This window comes from Stomoxys calcitrans, chromosome 2, assembly GCF_963082655.1.
Source record: "Stomoxys calcitrans chromosome 2, idStoCalc2.1, whole genome shotgun sequence".
Lineage (NCBI taxonomy): Eukaryota > Metazoa > Arthropoda > Insecta > Diptera > Muscidae > Stomoxys > Stomoxys calcitrans.
Window position 1 is genome coordinate 155200120 of NC_081553.1, and position 25041 is coordinate 155225160.

At 38.2% G+C, this 25041-nt stretch overlaps 1 protein-coding gene across 4 annotated transcripts in view; it reads left to right on the plus strand.

Moving 5' to 3' along the window:
• LOC106088357 (uncharacterized) overlaps positions 1 to 25041 on the plus strand; it is a 71035-nt gene that overhangs the window by 22197 nt on the left and 23797 nt on the right. For 2 of the 4 annotated variants that reach the window (XM_059363509.1, XM_059363508.1), the window contains exons 2-4: positions 1299 to 1633; positions 1714 to 1825; positions 24782 to 24921. In XM_059363509.1, the coding sequence (XP_059219492.1) occupies positions 1330 to 1633; positions 1714 to 1825; positions 24782 to 24921 (556 nt within the window). In that variant the 5' untranslated portion in view covers positions 1299 to 1329. Of the gene's footprint in view, positions 1 to 303; positions 1237 to 1298; positions 1634 to 1713; positions 1826 to 24781; positions 24922 to 25041 lie in introns of those variants that run through there. The other 2 variants (XM_059363506.1, XM_059363507.1) reach the window with 2 other exon arrangements.

Consider the following 25041-nt stretch of genomic DNA (forward strand, 5'->3'; position numbering starts at 1 on the left):
TAGGCATCAACTCTACCGTACAAAAGATGCAAATTTACCCATAGTGCAGAGTGCAGTCTGAAGATTAGGCTCAATGATAAGGGGCCTCCTTTTTATAGACGAAAGATGCAGTAAACCTGACGTAATAATTGGAATCTGTGGATCTAAAAAGATGGGTCAGCAGGGGAACATCTGAATGTGTACTGTGTACTGTCTCCTCTACTTTGGCATATAGCCATCAACAATATATTATTGTCTATGGATATATATATTGCGTATGCTGATGACGTACCAATTGCGGTTAGGGGAAAGTTTTCCAGCACTCTAAGAGACATACTTCAGGAAGCTCTACGTGCAACAGCGAAATGGGCTACCGAAAGTGGTCTAAGTATAAATCCGTACAAGACAGAAGTAGTTCTTTGCATCACGGCCGCACTGAGGACGACACCATCTGATGCACTGAATATAATGCTACATCTTATGCCTCTGGACATTGTGGCTAGATAAATTGCTGCGACCATTGCCGTGAGGCTAAGGGAGCTTTGGTCATGTGGCGTCTACGGACACTGTTTTATCCTTGATTCAATGTCCGATGTTCAAGGCAGTGAGCTTGCGAGACTAGGAACTACCTTATACATTCCAGGAAACTAGAGTCTGTGGGTATGCTTCTAGCGAGATGTAAGCTAAGTTTTCAGGACCAGGCCCGAAGGGCAACGAATGATAGATGGTCATAAAGACGGCGCTGTGAGCATTCCAAAACTTTGTGGCTTAATCTAGACATGAAGAGGTCTACCGCTTTGCTGTCATTGGCTAGAACAGACGTCTCAGTCATTGTGTCCGTCATGACAGGTCACTGTCTAATCGGAAAACATGCTGACAGTCTGAAGTTAACCAGTATCGACATTTGCAAAAGCTGTGAGGACATCGAAGAGGAAGAGACTATAGAACACATTTTGTGTATATATCCCGCACTGGCCGTCAGTTGGTGTTCCACTTTAGGTTTTAATTTTTTGAAAACCTGTCTGATTTAGCGGATGTGAACATTCGCAAGTTATTGGGCTTTTTAAAGCGATCTGGATGGTTCAATGGTAAGAGCTAGAAGGCATCTTCCTTCCTCTGTTCCTGTGGTATCGCATTGGACGAAAACGTCTAAGCGAGTCTGATGGCAGACTGCCACTTAAACCTTAGGATATAAATACCAACATGTTTGTTATTAAATAACAAGAACTTTATTGAGTTTGAAATTTTGCGGCCAAGGTATACGAATATTTTTCCTGGCGAGTGTACATAATATCTAAGCAGGTTCGTTTGTTTTTCAGATGCCGAATATTTAACAAAAAAGCAAAAATAATGGAAAACAAAATTGATTTTTTAACTTCTGTAATTCTAACACTAATGATGGTTCCGATAGTTTATCAGTTACAAATAAATTGGAAGACAAGTGGCGATATATATAAAACAAAACCTTCAAATATAAATAAATTTGATGCCAACACTGATACATTGGATACGTTGTCTGCTCGACTATCTTCAATTACTCTTCTGAAGTATTCATCATACAGGGATGTGTCCATACTACATTTCCTTATACCCCCTGATACACGCCGTGTCCTTTTCACATTCAAAGCTACAGAGCAATCAAGTAGTATCCTTAGTGAGTACCTTTCTTTCTATAAATATACTGATATTGTAAGTTAATAAAGGTGAGCCAACTAAATACCAATCCATTTCTAGAATCTAAATGCGTGCCTCGAAATGTAAATTTGCACCTGAAGGCTAGAAGCTTCCCCGTGATTAGTCCTGAAAATATAACATTCCCGAAGAGTTTCCTTAATAATAAACAGAGGTAAGTCCCAATGAAAGAGTAAGAATTGGTTGTTTTTTAGTATTTTATTCCATAAATTTAACCAAAAACCCCAATAATTCATTAATTTGCGAGTACTGACAAAACGATAATTCAGATTGAAAAAAAATTTATGAAAAAAAACGAATTGAGATATTTTTATAATACTTTTTGAATTTCGCAGGAAAAAGTGTCCTTAAAAGTTAAAAAAAAAAACATTTGTCCGAATTTTCCATGCGTTCAGAGTACATGTGATGTAAAAAAGGGGGCTTTGCGATTTGAGAACACCAAACAAGTTTCTGATAGTTTAATAATTTATTGATAAAAAAGGTCTATTTTGTACCACATATAACAACACTTTATGTTTACATACGTTGTGCAAATGTTACTTTAGACACTTCTTCAATATGACCTCTTACAAAACAAAACGAATAAGTTAAGGCATAAGCTACTTTTTTTCAATAGAAACTGTACAATGATAATATTTTTTTCACCAAAAATTAAAAAAAAACTTTTTATATATTTTGACTTCCAAACTGTATAATTTTTACTTGGATAATCGGATTTGGACATTCTTCTTCATTCATTCGACAATGTCATTGTTACAAATCCAATTCGAAGCACATATACCTTCGTAAATGGCAAAATGGCAAGCCTGTTTCGGCCAAAACTACTACAAGTAAAAGCGTGCTAAGTTCGGGCGGGCCGAATCATGGGAACCTACCACCATAGATTCTGCTAAGATATGGGAGCTATATCTGGTTATAGACCGATTTGGACCGTACTTGGCACAATTTCAGCCAAATCGGTAAACATCGCGGCTTTTAAAGGCTCACAAGTTACGGACGGACATGGCTAGATCGACTCAGGGAATCGAAACGATTAAGAATTTATATACTTTATGGGGTTCCACACCCAGAAAACAGATTTGTTGCCACAACCAATTTTTTGCCAACCGAAACTTTGCTTTTGTGACAACCAACGTAGGTGTTGAGGTTATTGGCTACTTTATGTCAAGCTACCAAAAATAACAAATAAAAGGGCATGGTAAGTTCGGCCGGGCCGAATCTTGGAACCCACCACCATGGATTCTTTATGCCTACAACTAAATTTATAAAAAATAAATTTAGTTGTAGGTCATAATTTTATTCTACATACCAAATTTTTGTCAAACCAGTAAAATTAAAGCTATATCAGATTGTAGACCGATTTGAACCGTACTTGACACAGTTTTTGGAAGCCATAGCACAACAGTACATGCAGATGTCAGCCAAATCGGACAAAAATTGCGGTTTGTAATGGCTCAAGAAATCAAATCGGGCGATCGGTTTATATGGGAGCCAAGGACGTAGCCAGGATTTATTTTTGGGGGGGCCCACCCACATTTTTTCAAAATCAAAAATTGCCAATATTTTTCTGTTACTATAAGGCAAACAATTTTTTTTTTTTTTTTGAAAATTGTGGTCGCTTTTAGGTGCAGCAACCATTGTTGGTGACATTTGGTTTAAGTCGGAGCTGAATTTTGTAATGATTCCCAACCCATAATTTATAGCTTCAGTATTTTGATGAAATTTTTTCATTTGCGCTCATCTACAAGTTATTGTTTGTGCCGGTCAATTGGTTTTAAATTACTTTTATTTTCAAAAAATTTTACGCAAACAAACTGAAATCATTAAGCAATTGTTAAATAATTGTTAAATATTTCAAAAAATACATTCTACATTCTGCTTTCTTTCTTTCTTTGTTCACTAATTGATATCAAATGAAATGAAAAAATATAAAACTTTCTCTCGAAAGATAAAAGTCAGATGACTATGTTATTTTAACACATTTCCTCATTTAAGGTTGGTATTAAGATCGTGTTGCACGGCGAAAATTAATATTTTTTTGTAATAAAAGTTTTATGTTATCAATGATATAAAAAAAAAAAAAAAATCGTAAAACATGGGTATTTCACTGTGTCACAGTGAAATAAGGAAATCACTACTCGCAAAATCTTTTCATCATAAAAAAAATTTTCTTGGAAAAAAAAAACCAAAAATTCAAAAGTTAAATTTTAAAATGTTTTAAATAATAATTCACTAAGCTCAAATCTACGGTCAAAGCCAACAGAACCAAAAAATTTCTACAAGAATTTTCGTCCCTTAATCACAATGAGTTCCGTATCAATTGCTTTAAATACTATATTGTGAATTATGGAATTCCAAGTTAAAAATTACTTAAATTAATATTAAATGTTTCATTTGAAATAATTATTTTAAAATGTAAATTAATCTGGGTGATCATTTTGGGTTTTGAAATTGTGTTTCCGAGTACTTAAAATTTTTCATTGCATTGATATACATTATCAATGAAATAGTTTAGGTTAGGGTGAAAAGAAGGTGCAAATATTAATTAGCCCCATGCCACTATGGACATACACCTAAGCCTGTAATTGGCATGTTGTGCGCTCTAAAAACTATGAAGTAACCTCTTAAAAGAAAATTTTAAATTAGGAAATCCGTGCTACTTACGAAATCCTTAATTGTTTTCAATACCACTCCCCTAAGTGGGTTCATGACTGGTATTGCGTCGTAAACCTCTTCCCTTCCTTCCAGGTTTCCTATCGTCGCCTCGATTATACCGCGATGTTATGAGCTGCTCCCATCCTCAATCCATTCTCCCGTCGCCTTAAGTCTTATTGCCGCAGCGGCTGCCTCACACTTAATCTGTATGTCAATGGGTCGGATATCTAGAATAGTCTCCAGTGCCCTAGTGGGCATGGTCCTCATCGCTCCGCCTATGCCAAGAGGTTCTGTGAACCTGTTGTATGGTCCCTATGTTACACTTTTTCTCCATAGCAGTCCACCAAACTACTGAGGCGTAAGTAAATATTGGTCTAATCACGCTCCTGTAGAGCCAGTGGACTATCCTCGGATTCAGGCCCCATTTCGAGCCTTCGGCCCGTCTATATAGTGCCCAACATCTGTGAGCCTTCTCAGTACGCTCCTGAATATGACACTTCCAATTCAGTTTCCTGTCCAAGATCACATCTAAGTATTAGACCTTGTCAGATATCGAAATCTTCTTATTGAGGAAACGTGGTGCGTTAAATTGGCCCACCTTCGTCTTCCTCGTGTACAGGCATATTTCAGTCTTCTCTGGGTTAACATTGAGACCTCTGGGTCCAGCCCAGTCATATGCCATATGCAAGACCCTTTCGGATCCTTACCCATTAGAAGTATTATAACATCGTCTGCGTAGCAGACGGGTTGAAATCCCTCCTCAGCCAGCATCCGTAATAGGTCATTTATGGTGGTCACCCATAGAAGTGGTGATAAAATGCCCCCCTATGGCGTGTGCTGTGTCACTTTCTCCCATATATTTATGCCATGGGATACACAATTTATCCACCTGTTGCTTATCATATGGTTTATCCAGTCCCCAAGGACCGGGTCCACCCGGTACTGGTCTAAGGATTGGATCAGTGTGTCGGTCCGCACGTTGTTAAAAGCCCCCTCGATGTCGATGCATACCGCCAGTGTGTACGTTTTGGCATCGAAGGATTCTTCTTTATGCACAACATCGTGCAGGGCAGACTCCACCAACCTTCCCTTGACAAAGGCATGCTATTTGTATTTGAGTAGTTCGCTGCATGTCCTACTCTTTATCATGGTGTCCACAATACGTCCCATGGATTTGAGTAGGAGGGACGTTAGGCTTATGGGTCTGTAAGCAGTTTAGAAACAAGGTCACCTCTTGACAGACGAAGATTACACTATACAAGACACTGATACTACCCGTGTTGCTACATGGTTCTGAAGCTGGGTACTTGTGAAAGCAGATGAGGCAGTGCTTTGAGTATTAGAGAGAAATAGGCGACGTACGAACCACAAGCTGAATGACAAAGATAGCATAGTTACACACATCAAAATACAACAGCTGCGTTGGCTAGGTCATATTGTCAGAGTGGATGAAGAAGCTCCAGCAAAGAAGTCTCTTGAAGGCAAACACGGTGGTCTATCATAGCCGTAACGTAATATTAAAAAGAATATACTAATGGCAAAAATCGTACTTCTTTTGATGGCAGGAGCGATTTTACGCCAAAATTATTAAATCCTACTTTCTTCGCTTAACGGTCATAAAATATTAAGAAAATATTTTTTTTTTTTTTTGTTGTAGGGGCTTAGGAAATAAAGAGTCGTTATTTTTTCAAAAATTTTTAAAATTCAAACTATTATAAAAATTGCTACGTCACTAAATTATGAATACATAAAATTTCATCAAAATCGGACAACGGAATCGAGGATCAGGCGTAAAGGGTAAAAATGTTGTCTTTAAAAATATTTATTGAAATTTTTCTTAGAAAAATTTTATGAAATAATATCTAGGTTAGGTTGTCGTTTGTTTAGAAAAAAATTGCATTAAAGTTTTGTTCTTACTAAGATCATCATTTTTTGGGTGGCTCGCGCAAAACAAAACACTATCTGGACATTTTGGACCGGACAAAAATTGTGGTTTGTAAGGGAGCTACATCTAAATCTGAACCGAAATGGTCCATTTGCAATCCCCAACGACCTACATCGATATAAAGCATCTGTGTAAAATTTCAATCGACCAGCTTTACGCGTTCGACTTCTATCGTGATTTCGACAGACGGACGGATGGACGGCCATGGCTAGATCAACTCAGAACTTCGAGACGATCAAGAATATATATACTTTCTGGGGTCTTACACGAATATTTCGAGGTGTTACAAACGGAATGACTAGATTAGTATAAAAATAACTCTAAGCGTGCATCGTCGTTCGGTTGCGCTTATTCGTTCATTTTTGCTTGCTGCTGTTCTCCCTCGAGTTTTTCTCTCTCGACTTATTACGCTTTAAAATTAATTCTTTTAGTTTTGTCGGTGGTCGAGGTTGTTACAAACGGAATGACACCCATCTTATGGTGGTGGGTAAAAAAAAGGAATTAAGCTTCGAAAATTCCCGAGCGTACTTTTTTGAAAGGATTTTTGAGCACTACCCAGCTAATCGAATAAAGATTTAGCAACCGGAAAAAATTTTCGAAATTGTCGCTTGCAAAGAGGCTTTTGGACCATTTCAAAGAGAAATCTCTTCTCGTTCTCAAACGACAGATTTTTTTACTAGCTTCAATTCTAACCCACAATGCGAATGTCGCAATTTAAGGCCACTGTGGTGCACAGATATGCATGTCTCTCTATGGCGCCGAATGCCTGGGTTCAAATCCCGGCGTGGACATCAGAAAAAATTATATAGCGGTTGTTGTCCCTTACAAATGCAGGCGACATTTGTAAGATTTCCATCCAGCCATGTTAAAACTGAAGCTAAGCGGCACGCCTTTTGGACTCGGTATAAAAAAAGAAGAAAAGGCACTCATTGGCGCTAAAATGACAATTTTTGATGATTTCGTATTCTTTCGGAAATCGGATTTTAGTTATATATAGCCGCTATATAGACCGATCTCCGGACATAAAGTCTTGAGGCAATTAATTGGTAATTTTTCATCCGATTTCGATAAAATTTGGCACAGTGAGTTGTGTTAGACCCTTATCCATTTCTGTGAAACGGGTTTTAGAGTGGACTATATTTGGATATAGCTGCCCTATAGGCCGACCACCCGATCTCCCGATATAGGATATTGAGGCCATAAAAGATCTATATATTATTCGAAATCGATGAAATTTCACACAGTGTGTTCTGGTGGAACCCTACACATTTCTGTCATATGTGGTCCAGATCCGACCAAATATAGCAGCCATATAGAACGATATCCCGATATAGAGTAATGAGCAAATAAAAGGAGTATTTGGCACAGCGAGTTCTGGTACCCCTCTTAACTTTTTTGTTGAATTTCGTTCAGATCGGACCATATTTGTATATAGCTATATTGAGCTCAAAAAAAAGGCGCATTTTTCATCCGATTTGGATGAAATTTGAAACAGTGCATATTGGTAACCCTCTAAACCTTTTTGTTAAATATCGTCCATATTGGGCCATATAGGCTATGTGGACCAGATTGGACTATTAGGTACTGAGCACATAAAGTCGAATTTCTCATCTGATTGTAACGAAATTTGTAGCAATAAAAGGAAGACCCCTACACATTATTGGCAAATGTCGTGCAGATATGACCATATTTGAATATAGCCCCAGGTTCATCCTTAAAAGGCAAATAGCAATCAAACTAATGACATATTTTAGCCATTCATCAACCATTAACAACTATGGTAAGGTTTAAGTGGCAATCTGCCATCAGTCTCACTTAGACATTTTCGACCATTGTGATACCACAGAAACAGAAGAAGGAAGATGCCTTCTAGTTCATACCGTTGAACCATTCAGATCGCTTTAAAAAGCGCAATAACTTGCGAATGTTCACATCCGCTAAATCAGACAGGTTCCCAAAGAAATGAATGACCTGTCATGACGGACACAATAACTGAGACGTCTGTTCTAGCCAGTGACAGCAAAGGAGTAGACCTCTTCATGTCTGGATTAGGCCACATAACTTTGGAATGCTCACAATCCCCTCTTTATGAGTATCTATCATTGGTTGTCCTTCGGGCCTGGTCCTGAAAAGTTAGCTTACATGTCGCATATCCACAGATTCCAGTATCTCTGGAATGCGTAGGGTAGTTTCTAGTCTCGCAACCTCGTCCGTTTTACAATTCCCTGGGATATCTCTGTGGCCCGGAACGTAGAACAGGTGCATTTTGAACAGTTCAGCCATCTCCTTGAGAGATCTGCGCCAGTCTAGTAACTTCTGTTACTAGAGATTTCGTAGTTCCAATCGGTTCTATCAGGAACAGTGGTACATTGCTCCCTATCAAACGGCAGATCAGGTAGGGTGTAATCCAACTGCCTGAAACATCAGATATCGTATCAAGGATAGCACAGTGTCCGTAGCCTCCACATGACCAATGAGAAGACTCCCTTAATTACATGGCAGTGGTCGCTGCAATTTGGGTAGCCACAATTCAGTGCATCAGAAGGTGTCGTCATCAGTGCGGCTGTCAGGCAGAAACAAGACATCCTTTGGATCCGGTTGAGTATTAAACCGCCCAAATATTTTGTATATATTTTTTGTTGAATGAACTAATTCTATCTTGCACAGATCACTTTCGGTAGCCCATTTCGCTGTTGCACGTAGAGCTTCCTGAAGTATATCTCTTAGAGTGCTGGACAACTTTCCCCTAACCGCAATTGCCACGTCATCAGCATACGCGACCACTTTTACAACTTTTTCTTCCAGAGACAATAATATATTGTTAATGGTTATATTCCAAAGAAGAGGAGACAGTACACCTCTTAGAGGTGTTCATCTGCTGACCCATCCTTTGATATCCACAGATCCCAAGCAGGTCGTAATGTATCTTTTAGTAAGTAAGTTATTAATAAACTTTCTTACAATAGAATTGATGACAGGAAACTCCGGTTTTACATTATTGAAAGCACCTTCAATGTCAAGAAATGTTGCCATTGTATATTCCTTGACAATGAGAGAACCCTCTATGTAGCCGACTAGATCATGAGGAGCTGTTTCAGTGGATTTGGCTTTACTATATGCATGCTCCTGCCGTGACCGGCGATCTCTAGGGATCTTTGCCCTAAGATATGACTTTCAAGAGTCTTCAGCATAAAGGATGACAGACTAATACGACGAAAATCTTTCGCCTTCGTGTGATAGGGTTTTCCTGCTTTCGGAATGAAAATGACCTTCATGTCCCTCCATCGCACAGGTATAAATGATATTCTTATACAAGCAGATTATAACTCTCTAAGCCATGGAACCGGTCAATCAGTCACAGCTTGTAATTCAACTGGTAATATATCATCAGGGCCTGGCGACTTAAAGGAGTCCAAACTTCTTATCGCCCAAAGTATTTTCGGCTCAGACACAGCTTTCCTAATAGCCTCCGACGAATACATACCAGTGACAACCTCTTCTGACGCCACGTTGTCCATTGGAGAATTTCACGGGAAATATGTATCAACGAGTAGTTCTAGTGTTTCCTCGCTAGACATTGTCCATACATTCTCTGACTTCTGGATATACCCCACCATAATAGGTCTCGAGGACAGAGCTTTCCTTAGTCTAGAGGCCTCAGATGTATCCTCCACGGAGCTGCAGAATTCTACTCAAGATTTTTTCTGAGCCTTTCTCAGCTCGCCCTTATATTTTTTTAGCTCAGCCTTATAGATGTCCCAACCAGCTCTGGGGTCCACCATGGCGGTCGCTGTTTGCCTCTTGGCTTGGCACTTGGACATGCTGACACAAGCGAGTCATTCAGGGCCTTCGTGATCCACTTGACCACTGTGTCTATATCCTGCGTAGTTTCCGCTGCCTTTTCTGGTCTAGAAGGGATAGACGTGCAGAATTTGTGCCGAAATTTATCCCAATACGCCTTTCTTCTCTTTAGCCGAGTATTTTCAGTAAGGCTGTAACTAAAAGAACGATGATCACAGAAGCTGTGGTCATCCAACACATCCCAGTCGCATATTCTTCCACTTATATCTTCCGATACAAAGGTAATCTCAAGTACCTCGTGCCTGTTCCTGGTAAAGGTCGGTTTATCCCCTTTATTACAAATCGAAAGATTGCAACTTATAATATATTCGATAAGCAGCTCACCCCTTTCGTTGACATCCGAACTTCCCCATATCTGGTGATGTGCATTAGCATCACTTCCTACAATGAGGCTCTTCTTCCTTACAGAAGCGGCTTCAACCAGCGACTTAAAGTTTGAAGGCGGCATCTCTGAATCGTGTGCCATATATAGGGAAGCCAGCCAGTAATGAGACTTGTTTATTTCAAAGCTTGCTATTACTAAGCCTTCAGAAAAAAAAACATTTAGACTACTCCTTTCAAGAATATCATTCCTTCACATACCCATGGTTCCTGTAGAAGAACCACGTCAAATCCCGCAGCCATCAGGAGGACCTTTAGTGCCGCTGAAGCTGACTTGCAATGGTGGAGATTTATCCGTAGAAACTGGATTCAGAACTTCCACCACTGGTGTGTTAGCCTCGTCTTCCGATTCCATTAGGAGTTCATCTTCACAAAATTCGTTAGATCTTGTCATTATGAGTTTCCGTACGCAGAGGCAAGTGAAAAAGATGTGGAACCGTTCTTCCTCAGGACACTTGCGGTGTGGACGTTTCCTCCTTTGATGCTTCACTAGCAGCTGCTGTCGAAGTACTTTTTAAGATCTGTGGTTCCGCACTGGCGCACACTTTGAGCCCAGTCCAACTGGATGATCCACCCACACAGGGCTTGTCGGGTCCCGTTTCGATGCCATCCCCTCCTGCCTCGATTGTGGCAGGGGGATTTTCTGTCTCCTGCAATCCGCCAGTCTTTAGCGATGTGGACGACAGTTGCTCAGCCAAAAGTTCAGCAATAACTGCTGAGTCGTCTTCTGATTCCCCAACCCCACCGCTTCTATAGACCTTCAGTTTCAACTTGTTGAATCCGTAGGATACAACCCCTTCAGACTTGTTGAGGTCTGTGAGACAGCCGGAGTTTGGTATGGATACTGCATGTCTCCGGTCACCATCAGCCTCATCCTATCTACCAATCTTCCAGTCGATGGTTAAAATATTGGGATTACATTCCCTTAGTTTTCAAGTATCGATTCAGGATCTAAGGGAATCTTTGGTATCCAAGCATGCGCCATTGGTCGAGAAGGAATATCTTCCTTATTGACTAAATCTAGTGCTGCACCTGGCCAGATCTCACCAATCAATTAAGCGTTGATCCCCGAAGGCAATTAGTCTGTATCGGCCCGATACCAACCTGCGTCATCACAAACTGGAGGAGACACAGGAAATTCCGCGAGACCATCAGAGTATTTTGATGACAGTCAATTCACTATCGCACACAAATTATTTATTGGTTTGCCGGGAAAGGCCGATGGCCTAGACAAATAATAGGCATGCGAAGAAAGAAAAGGTTCGGCGTTGTCCTTGAGACTTGAACCAGGTGTCTTCGCCAAAAGCCCCTTCTGATCAGTCGTCTGTCGGCTAGTGGAGCCTGGAGCAGCCGCTGCACCAGTCGAGGTTTCAGTGGCAGACAACACGCTACGGCCTGATACCACCACCGCAGCTATTAGGTCTTTGGAGTGACTTAAGTTTTTCTTCCAGAAATAATGTCCTATTACGAGTCACATGAAACTTCTTGCGGATTGAAACAACAAAACGTCCGCTCTGCTCAATGGTTCAAACAACAACTTTATCCACACAGGAAATGTTGTATTTTATATGCTCAAGAATTGCAATTGTTAAATCGATACGTTAATTCTGTATTAAGTTTCATTAAAATCGGATGACAAATGCTCCTTTTATGGGCTCAATATTCAACAAAAATTTTTAGAGGGGGTACCAGTACTCGCTGTGCCAAATATCATCGAAAAGGATGAAAAATTCTCCTTTTATACGCTCATTACACTTTATCGCGACATCGGTCTAGCTATATACAAATATGGTCCGATCTGGACCACATTTGACAGGAATATGTAGGGGTCTACCAGAATACACTGTGCCAAATTTCATCGTATTTGAGTAATAAGTATTAAGTTCGGGTAATCATTTATGGCCTCCATACCCTATATCGGGAGAGCTGGAGGTCGGTGTATAGAGCAGCTATATTCAAATATAGTCCGATATGAACCACACTTCATAGAAATGGGTAGGGGTCTACCAGAATTCTTTGTGCCAAATTTTATCCAAATCGGATGAAAAATTACCAATTTATTTCCTCAAGATTTTAAGTTTGGAGATCGGTCTATATAGCGGTTATATATTACTAAAATCCGATTTTATGAGATCAGGTTTATATACAAAGAATATGAAACCATAAAAAATTGTTTGGAAAATGTTTTTATACCCAAGATATCTTCAAAATTATAAATACTCATGCTTTAGGTGTGTACCCGGTAGAAACCCATCTCTACTCATACCTATTGGTTTAAAATGGAGTTTCCCTAGTAAATCAAGTAAAAAGCCGCTAAGTTCTGCCAGGCCGAACTTCGGATACCCCCACCTCGGGTATATATGTAAACCACCTTTCGTCATAATCCTGTGAAAAATGTATAATTTATGCCCCATAGCAACTTTATCGAAATATGGTCTGATTTGGACCAAATTCGGCACGGATATTAAGAGGTCTAATAAGTACAAGTCAATGTTAAATTTTGTAGTACAAAATATGGGTCTTTTTGTAGCCATATCGAAATATAGACCGATCTGAACCATATACGACACGGTTGTCGAAAAGCCTAACATAAGTCACTATGTCAAATTTCAGCGAAATTGGATTATAAATGTGCATTTTATGGGGCGAAGACTTTAAATCGAGAGATCGGTCTATATGGCAGCATTATCCAAATCTGAACCGAGCTGGGCCAAATTGAAGATGGATATCGAAGGGCCTAACACAACTTACTGCCCCAAATTTCGGCGAAAGCGGACAATAAATGCGTCTTTTATGGGCCCAAAACCTTATATCGAGAGACGCTGCAAATTGAAGAAGGATGTTGACTGGCCTAACTAAACTCACTGTTCCAAACTACAGGAAAATCGGATAATAAATGTGGCTTTTATGAGCCTAAGACCCTAAATCAAGATATAGTCCGATATAGCCCAGCTTCGAATATAACCTGCTTATGGAGAAGAAAAAGAATCTGTGCAAAGTTTCAGCTCAATATCTCTACTTTTAAAGACTGTAGCGCGATTTCAACAGATAGACGGAACGACATGTCTAGATCGTCGTAGATTTTTACGCTGATCAAGAATATACATAATTTTAAGGGTCGGAAATGGATATTTCGATGTGTTGCAAACAGAATGACAAAATGAATATACCCCCATCCTTCGGTGGTGGGTATAAAAATATATGTTTCATTTGCCGCGTATTTTGCTTTTTCAAACGAAAATGAAAACAATGTTCAAACAATTGCTCTTTGTTTGAAAAAATTTGGCTTTTGCAAAAGAAATTGGAAAGTATTTTCAAAGAATATAGCGATTGATAATATTTTTGATAATAAAGGGTGATATTTAAGGAGCTATAGGAAAGTTAAAAAAGATACACATAAAATTCAGAAAAATGCATGAAATCTTTATTTGAATTTCAAATGGTCCAACCGCTTAGTCCGATTTTGGTATATTCTTTGCAATATTTCGGCCGGTATCTCGCTTATAAATGCTTCAAAGTTGTCTTCCAATGTCAATTGAAGCGGGCTTGTCTGTATAAAAATGAGCTTTAACATGGATCCACAAAAAATAGTCTAAAGGCTTTGAAACGCCTCAATGAGTCCATTGTAATGCGTGATGTGTGGCATGTGGCACCATCTTGTTGAAAACACATGTCATGCAAGTCAAGCTTTTATATTTTGGGAAAAAAAAGTTGGATATCATTTAACGGTATCGCTGCCCATTCGCATCATCTTTGCGTATCCATTGAACCATAAATGAGCTTTGTCGCTGAACACAATTTTCGATAAAAAAAAAGTGGATGTTCGGTCAACTTTCCAACAGCCCATTCACCAAAAATTCTGCGTTGCTGTAGGTCATTCGGCTTCAATTCTTGCACCAGCTTTATTTTGAAGGGCCCAAAATTTTCCACGTTGTTGATGGATTGTCATCATTAACACTGGCCGATACAGCTGCGATATTTTCTTCAGCTCGCACTCTGCGTAAGCGTGTTGGTGGTTTCATGTCCAACAATGTAAATTTGGTGTGTCTCATATCAATGGGTGCAGTCCGACTAAAATTTAAGCCCATTGATAAGGGGACTCCTTTTTATGTAGAGTCCGAACGTACCTTTGCGCCACGGAGGCCGCTACAGTGGCTCGATTAAAATAGAAGAAGCGCGCGATGAACTTTCATAACAGAGCACGCATTTTGATAATGAAATTCAATCATTTGCAAGCGTTGTTCGTTTGTAAGACAAATTCATGGTTAAATTATAGATGTTTGACAGTGAAAAAAAACCACGAAACGTGAAAACCTAATCACCTTTTATTTTTTGACTGTGGCGATAATGTTGTCAAAAATCCTAATGATATTACATACATTTTCTTCTGGGAATTCTTACCTTACTTTAATTGAATATTTCTTCCCCTAGCCGTACGTAGAATAGCGTTCCAAGCGCCTCGATCTTCTGCGCTCATTCTAAAATCTCTGACACCAAGTTTCGAGGTGTCTCCCACAACTTGATCTTTCCATCGGGCTTTTGGTCTTCCCGGTTTGAGTGTACCACCGTGTTTGCCTTCAAAAGACTTCTTTGCTGGAGCTTCCTCATCCATTCTGACAATATGACTTAGCCAACGCAGCCGATATATATTTTACGAAGAATCTTTCTCTCAAATACTCCAAGCACTGCCTCATCTGCTTTCACAAGTACCCATGCTTCAGAACCATATAACAGCACGGGTAGTATCAGTGTCTTGTAAAGTGTAGTCTTCGTCTGTCGAGAGGTGGCCTTGTTTCTAAACTGCTTACTTAGACCATCTTCTGGGAATTCCCGTGGGCAAAACAGGTAAATTCTGGGAGTTTCCCGCTTCAGAGTTGCCTAAATGTAAAAAAATTAATTTATTTAAAAATTCAGTCTTATGTCCAATTTTAGGATTTTCTGACTTATTGTAGGTACGTAAGAATGTCCCACGTAATTAAGGAGGATTTTCCCCAACTCATGCCCCATATTTTTTCCCTTTAGATCCCAATATACTATGGCGATCGGTTAATGCTAACCCGTGCCGAAACGACGCACTCTTTGTTGTAGGCTCCTGAACATACATTTTATTTTGGTTTTTTAATTAACATGATCATGACTTACATGATAATTTTTGAACAATTTTTTTGGGAAAATATTTAACGCATATGACCTTCAAATGTTGATGATATCTATTTCAAATGTTGAACTAAATTAATATTTGTTTTGTGTGGAGGAGCTCAAAATATTAAGTTTCGTAAAACATAAATTTCTTATAACCTTCAAATTTTTTTATACCCACCACCATAGGATGGGTGTATACTAATTTAGTCATTCCGTTTGCAAAACCTCAAAATATTCGTCTAAGATCCCAAAGTATATTTATTCTTGATCATCTCGACGTTCTGAGTCGATCTAGCCCTCACGATGGCGGTCGAAGGCACAAAGCTATCCGCTTGAAATTTTGCACAGACACTTAATATTGATGTAAGTCGTTTGGGTTTGAGCCATATCGGTTCAGATCTAGATATAGCTCCAATATTAACCGATCCCCCGATTTGGCATATAGTATTCTATTATGACTTCCAACAACTGTGCCAAGTATGGTCTAAATAAGTCTATAACCATTTATAACAACCAAAAAACGATCTCCCGATTTGATTTCTTGAGCCCATACAAAATGCAATGTTTGTCCCATATGATCTTTAATTTTGGATGTAAGGTGTATTCCTTTTTTAAAATACTTCATTTCAGCCCGATAATCTTATGATCTCTGATTTAGTGGTGTTTTCGGGGGATAGGTTTTCCCCCAGATACCTGGCCCAGAAAAAATGTCAGCATCGTGCTCTTCTCTCAAATACCATTTATTTAAACCCCATATTGTAATAGGTTTTGAGGGGAGTTTACAGGATGAGACGTCCCCCAAACACATGGCCCCAAAATAGGTTATCAAATTCGTTTTCTAATCTCAAATACCTTTCATTTGAGCCACATATTGGCATGGTTGAAAAATTTGTTCCCTTTGGGGGTGTTTTGGGAAAGGAGTGATGCCCTACATTTGGATATCAAATTCGTATTCTACTTCCAAATACCTTTATTTGAGCCCCGATGGTGACTAAAAAATTACTGTTTGTGGGGTATTTTGGGAAAGGAGTAGACACCCAGAAAATTGGTCTCGAAAATGGGTATCAATTCTTGCTTTACCCCCCAATACCTTTCATTTAAGCTCCACATTGACATGGTCGGTAAATAATCCAGATTTAGGGGTGTTTTGGGGATTGGAGTGGTGCCCCAAACACTACTCCCGGAAAATATATCAGCAACATGCTCTATTCTCATATATCATTTATTTGAACCACATATTGCCATTGGCCTCAAAATTGAATATCAAATTCGTTTTCTAATCTCATTTAAACTCCTTATTGCAAAAGTCAGCAAATATGTCCACTTTGGTATATTGGCCCTAAAAACTACGAATATTTAGTTCCACTCTCTTTAAGACCCAAATTGTCTTGGTGAGCAAATACGTCCTATTTGGGTGTTGTTATGGTGGTGGACGTCCGCTAGACAGTTGCCCCTAATGTTGATATCAGATACGTGGTCTACATCCACATGCCTTTAAGTTGAGCCCCATATTTCCATAGTCGGCAAACAAGACTGGCTTAGGGGGTGTTTTGGGGAATGGGCGGCCATTCAGTGAATTAGCCTTGAAAATATATATCGGATTCGTGTTCCACTTCAAAACCCCTCTTATTTGAGCCTCATATTGCAATAGTCAGAAAATAATTACTATTTGGTTGGTGTTGTGGGGGTGGGGTGGCCCCATAGACACTTTTCCCGAATATTGATATCAAATTCGTGCTTTACTCCCAAAGACCTTTCATTTGAGCCCCATATTGCTATGGTCGTAAATGTTTCCCTTTGGGGGATGTTTTTGGTGAGAGGTGGCCCCCCAAACACTTGGTCCCACATTTGGATATCAGATTCGTATTCTACATTCAAATACCTTTCATTTAAGCCCCATATTCCCATGGTCAGTAAATAAGTCCAGTTTGGGGGTATTTTGGGGAAGGGGTGGACCCCCAGAAACGTGGTCCGACATTTGGATATCAGATTCGTATTCTACTCGCAAATACCTCTCATTTGGGTCTCATATTGCCATGGTCGGTAAATATGTCCGATTTAGGGGTGTTATGGGGCTTGGAGTAATCTCCCTACCACTTGGTCCGACAATTGGATATCAGATGCGTTTGACTATCCCAAAAACTTTCGTTTGAGTCCCATATTGTCGTGATTGGTCTAAATATATGTTTGGTAGGTTTTAGGGTGGGGCAGCCCCCTTAGGTACCCCATCCGAAATTTGGATACCAAATTTTTATTTTTAGGGTACTATATGAGAGCCAACAAACCCATCTCCGAGATCTGGCGTTTCTGAATATTAGGGTAAGGGGGAGGGTCCGCCCCCTTCCGGATATCAAAAAATGTTGTACCCTATTTTCACCACGGGGTCATTGTGCACCATCAAGAGTATCGGTTCAGCCCTTTCTGAGTCTATAAGGAACACACAAATAAACAAACAAACACGAATTGATTTTTATATATAAGATAGTTGGGTTTGTATGAATATAAATATGATTCGATTTACATGAAATTCATCACATATTTTCGCAATCTAACATCTGGGGCGACTTTCGGCCCATCGCATTATCGGATGGGAAAAAAATTTTTAGAAAAAATTTTGAAATTATGGTCCAATTTCGTGAAGATATCTTTATCCGTTCGCAAATGGCAGACTTATTTCCACATCTTTTTTCCCAAAAGGAAATTACTATATGTGGATCGATTTTCAGTTTTCTCAAAATAAAAAATTGGAATTTTCCAAATAAAACTGTCCTTAAAGAACAAAAATTAAAATCATATCTTCCATCATCTTTTTCCTGTGCATTTGACATAAAACCGAGAAGTTGCTTGTTCTACAAACTAACAGTACTTGGCTTATCGTCAAAAACAATTCGCATCTTACAGTCATTGTATTATATGACACGTAGCTCAATCTTGACAAAATAAAGATACTTATATTCCATAAAGGTCCTCGAATCCCATCCAATTTAAGTTGGAACTATGGCGACGAAAATATCAAAATAGACAACAACTACAAATACCTTGGCATTGAATTATCGTACAATTTATTTTTCAACACACATATTAGCAACAAACTGGCAGCTGCTAAACTAGCTATAAATTCTTCATGGAATGACTACATAAAGAACCCCGCAATATCTAAAATATATAATAATAATAATAATAAAATGATATATTAATATAATGAAAATTTTCAACGCTGCTTCATCTTCGATCATGTTTTATGCCGCACAGGTATGGCGTTTACAAAAATTTGATGCAGTAAAAAAACTTTAAATTTAATTTTTCATTAAGAAAATGTTCTGTCTACTAATCAGTACTCCAAATTACGTAATTCAGCTTGAAACTGGCTCTGATTCTCTATTTGTATCCACATTAAAATTGCGCTTTGAGTACGTTAACCACACAATCGCCTTCCGCAAATACTGGCTTCTGCGATTATCGATAAGAAATCGTATTAGGCTGAGGAATTGTCACGTTTAAGTAACTCGCTACAATGCCGAAGTTACAATAATGAATCTTTATGTATATACGCAAATGTCATAATACATATGTAATTTACGTGAGTCTGAACGCTATAATGCAATAAAAAGACAAAGCTTCTCAATTTCATGACCAGTACCTTCATCTTAATTACGACATTGCATCACAGTACCTCATAAACTGCTCGAAGCGAGCTGCAGGAATAAACGCTAGAGCTTTCAAAAACAATACGGCTGGACTCTGCAACATATGTAATCTCGATCAAACTGAGAATACTATGCACTTCATCGGCCTTTGTCCAATTTATAGCAATATCAGGAATCGCTGTTTCGGAAAAAACTCCCTTGATGAGACCAATGTTGTTGAATTGTAAAAAAAAAAATATTATAAAAGTATTTTAAAAACTATTGGGTTGCCCAAAAAGTAATTGCGTATTTTTTAAAAGAAAGTAAATGCATTTTTAATAAAACTTAGAATGAACTTTAATCAAATATACTTTTTTACACTTTTTTCTAAAGCAAGCTAAAAGTAACAACTGATAACTGACAGAAGAAAGAATGAAATTACAGAGTCACAAGCTGTGAAAAAGTTGTCAACGCCGACTATATGAAAAATCCGCAATTACTTTTTGGGCAACCCAATATTATTAAATAAAAACAAGTAAAAGCGTGCTAAGTTCGGCCGGGCCGAATCTTATATAGCCTCCACCATGGATCGCATTTGTCGAGTTCTTTTCCGGGCATCTCTTCTTTGGGAAAAAAGGATATACATAAGAAAAGATTTCCTCAGCTATTAGAGCGATATCAAGATATGGTCCGGTTTGGACCACAATTAAATTATATGTTTGAGGCCTGCGTAAAATGTCAACCAATTCGAATAAGAATTGCGCCCTTTGGGGGCTCAAGAAGTAAAATAGAGAGATCGATTTATATGGGAGCTGTATCGGGCTATAGACCGATTCCGACCATAATAAACACGTATGTTGATGGTCATGAGAGAATCCGTCATACAAAATTTCAGGCAAATCGGATAATAATTGCGACCTCTAGAGGCTCAAAAAGTCAAGATCCCAGATCGGTTTATATGATAGCTATATCAGGTTATGAACCGATTTGAACCATACTTGGCACAGTTGTTGGATATCATAACAAAACACGTCGTGCTAAAATTCATTCAAATCGGATAAGAATTGCGCCCTCTAGAGGCTCAAGAAGTCAAGACCCAAGATCGGTTTATATGACAGCTATATCAAAACATGGACCGATATGGCCAATTTACAATACCAACCGACCTACACTAATAAGAAGTATTTATGCAAAATTTCAAACGGCTAGCTTTACTCCTTCGGAAGTTAGCGTGCTTTCGACAGACAGACGGACGGACGGACGGACAGACGGACGGACATCCATCTTATGGTGGAGGGTATAAAAATAATTCTCGTATCTAACATAAAATATTGGCAATAATTTGACTATGAAATTGTAATAAACGAATACATAAAATGAATAATTTAAAATAAATTTTAATGATTAAAACTATACTAAAGCAACAGTATTAAGATTTTATTTTTATATAATATAAATCTTAGAATCTTGAACGTAACAATAAAGATTTGACAAGCACATAGTGAAATTCTTTCATTTCTTTTTCTATTATATATCTATATCTGTTTTATATATATAGTCTTCGACTATTTTCAAAATTGCAATTAGTAAAAGTTTCACATTCTATCTGATTAGATTATGCTAATAGCATGCGAAATTGAAAGGGCGTTGAATGACGGACTGCCCAAAGATTACGTAACGTTAAGAGCTGGTAAACTGTCGTTAATCGCAACATTGGATATTTCTAATAATAAATGTCGGTAGTATCGATATTATGGTCACCTATATTTAAACGAACAGGAGTAGTAAAAAACAGAAGATTGATTTATACATAACCAATATTAATGCACAGACCGAATAAAACCAAATTCATTAAGTCAGTTGGAAGTCCTAAGAGAAATCATTATACAAAATTGTAGCCCAATCGCGTGAAAATTGCTCCCTCTTTAGGCGCAATGTATCTTGTAGGAGACATTCAGTGTCGGATCACTTATTTTTGTTCATTTTTGCAAAAAATTTAACTTTGCCATTAGAATCGATATGTAAAAAATAAATCGATATTCAGACAAAAAATAAAATATCGATAATGTCATAGATATTTTCCCAGCTCTATTATCATTTTATATACTTTGCCAAGCATTTTACTTATTAGATTTATCCAGGTCAAATTGTAATACACGCAGCATCAACTCGAAATATTGGAAATGAAAAAATTTTTGCAGTTTTAGTATTAAAATAAAATAAAACTGTCTAGAAAGATTAAAAACGACACATTTTTGTTGTCTATGTTTTGTCGGATATTCCCAAATAAGTCAATCAGGGCAGTGTTGCAACTCCACTCCTTTCGGTATGCCGATTGGCTGTCGATAGCAAGTTCTTCTCAGCTGTGAAACCACCAATTTCATCACACATGATTCGCTCAAGAGCATTCGACAAGAAATGCGGTATGGCTATTGGACGGTACTCCATATTTGGTTTGGGTACAGGTATAATCTATGCGATTTTCCACTCAGTTGAAAAAATCGATTTAGTTAGTATTGTATTGTAGATGAATGTTACATAAGGGATTAAGTAAGGCACTATGATCTGAAGTAAGCATGTATCAATATCACCTAAGCACGTGGCCGTGGACTTAATATTAAAGATGCTTTCGAAGATTTCCTTCTCATTAACACACCGAAAAGTAAATGAATTTTCAATAGGAACAGTGGCTCGTATGCATCTGAAATTAGTTTTACATGGTCGATATTAACGAAACGTTCCTTAAGTTCGTTTATGTTGACACTAGGACTGTCACGAAAATTTTCACCCATGCTACTATTACCAATTTCTTTCAATTCGCTTTTAGCATCGTCAGTGTTTTGAAACTTGTATTGGAAGTAAGATGATTTTGCGATATTTATATATTTAGAAGCAGTTTTTCTGGCATTTCTGAATTGGCGATGGAGAAATGGGGCTTTTAGTCATATCCAGAGTATGTAAGCAGAATTCCTTTCAATAAATAGTGGTTGCAAAGACTTTATAAGAATAGATTTTGGACACAGTTATTATACGGTGATATAATCCGATCTTGAATGAAAGATACTTGTTCTTCGACAGTTGTCAGTTGGTATGTTAGATTCCAAGGTGGTTCAGAAAACATTCGATTATGATTAATAAAATCAATATTCTTAAAATCACGAACAGTTTTTAATTGGTTTACATTTTCATAATTGCAGCCATATGTGTAAATCATGTTTTGAGAAACGAGATACAGAAAGATGGTCACATTACAGAACTCCTCGTTTTTGACTCACAAAAAATACATCTAAAAGGCTGGATGAAGTTTTTGTGAATGTGTGGGGCTAGTGGTGTTAGTCAAAAAGAGTTCAAATGATTTCATTGAGCGTGAAAGGGTAATATGGGAGCTATATCAGGTTAAAGACCGATTTCAACCATACTTGGGACGATTGTTGGAATTCGTAAGGTATAATTACGGCTTCTAGACCTCAAGATATCAAATTAGATTATGGGTTTATATGGGTGCTACGTCCAAATCTGAACCGATATGGCCCATTTGTAATCCCCAAAGACGTACATAAATGAGAAATATCTATCCAAATTTCCGCTATCGTGATTTCCACAAGCGAAAGGACAGACGGACTAAATAGCATGGCTATTATCAATTAGAGCTGGCAAAATATCGATATTTAATTTTTTGTCTAAATATTGATTAATATTTTTCCTATCGGTACTATCGGTAAAGTTAAATTTTTCGGAAAATTTAACAAATATAGGCGATCAGACATTGAATGTACCCTTTAAGATAAATTGCACCTATAAAGGGCTCACTTTTCATCTGTTTAGGCTAAAATTATGTTGATAGTCATGAGAGAATCCGTCATACAAAATTTCAGGCAAATCGGATAATAATTGCGACCTCTAGAGGCTCAAAAAGTCAAGATCCCAGATCGGTTTATATGACAGCTATATCAGGTTATGAACCGATTTAAACCATACTCAAGATATCAAATTAGATTATGGGTTTATATGGGTGCTACGTCCAAATCTGAACCGATATGGCCCATTTGTAATCCCCAAAGACGTACATAAATGAGAAATATCTATCCAAATTTCCGCTATCGTGATTTCCACAAGCGAAAGGACAGACGGACTAAATAGCATGGCTATTATCAATTAGAGCTGGCAAAATATCGATATTTAATTTTTTGTCTAAATATTGATTAATATTTTTCCTATCGGTACTATCGGTAAAGTTCAATTTTTCGGAAAATTTAACAAATATAGGCGATCAGACATTGAATGTACCCTTTAAGATAAATTGCACCTATAAAGGGCTCACTTTTCATCCGTTTAGGCTAAAATTTTCTCTCACGACTTCCCAAAGTTTGTTCCTCACCCCAGTCAGCTGGCATCATGCTCTGGTCTAAAGATCAGAGGATCGCTCATTTGTTGCTACACAACGTGCTTCCGCGCTCGCCTTGAAATTTCTCCTCACAGACTCGTTCCTGGCCGTAATTCGATTCTGTCATGGGCTTACTCATTTCAGGAGTGTCGCCAAACCCAGAAATGGACTTCAAAGGACCATCAGAACTCCGGAAAATATCGAAAGAGTGATACAGTCAATTGTGCGTTCCTTCCGAGCGTTCGGCGCGCAAATACGCAGCTGCTACGGGAATTTCTGACACCACTGTTAGAAGAATTTTCCGTCATCTGGCTGTTATGAAAGAATTAATTTAACGCGATTTTGTTGCCCATCAAAATGCATGTGGAATGCTGATTGACAACTTGCCTGAAAACGCGATAGTTTTTCCAGGGATCAGTCCGTGCGTTTTCTTTTTTTAAATAGTTATTTGTAATCACGGGTTTATGTCGATCGACCACGGCCCAAAGCACATACCGATTAATATGCTGCAAAGAGTGGACACGAATTAAAAAATCGACTTAATCAATGTCGCAATGACCTCCATCGCCAATACCCGATTTCATTTTCAAGACTGCATGAATTGGGATATTGTATTAACAAATAAAAATTAATTAAAACATTATTGTTTTAATTTACCTTTCAAATAAGTGAGTTTCTCTGGCGCACCCTATACTTTATGGGGTCATGAAATAATATTTCGGGGCGATACAAAGGGAATGACTAGATTGGTATACCCCCATCCTATGGTGGTAAGTATAAAAAGCACTCGATAGGTCCAATATTGTTATATTGAGCAATTTTGTATATTTGACTTCTTGCGCATCTACAATCCACTACTGTTGTCCGCTGCAATGTGGTATGGTTTCTTAGCCCAACGTTTGGCATCTTAACCCCCTTAGTATCGATAGTTAGGAGAAAAATATCGAAACTGCCGAAGATTCAAAATTTTAATCGTTTAAAGGTCAGATTTCAAGGACATTTTTAATTTAATATATGCATTTCTTTATTTTCTTAATTTCGTTTAAAATGCTACAGCTAGACTGGAGCATTTTCCTATATGTGAAGTTTATACTAATAAATTTCTAACGGTTTAAGATTCAAAACCCACAGTTTGCAATTTCAATCGAATGGAGTGCTGGAGAAACTACTCATTGAAGGCCCATATGTTGGAAATTGGTTTGCTGTTGCCTTTTTAAGTTGGACAGACCCAACAAAGGATAGGATAGAGCAACAAGGTAAGCATTAATCACATTATTTTACATGTTTTATCAAATGTTAGCTGAACGGGGCCGGCTCCGTTGCGCCTTCCTCTGCATTTCGGGGAACAACATTTTAAATTGAGTACCATAACTACC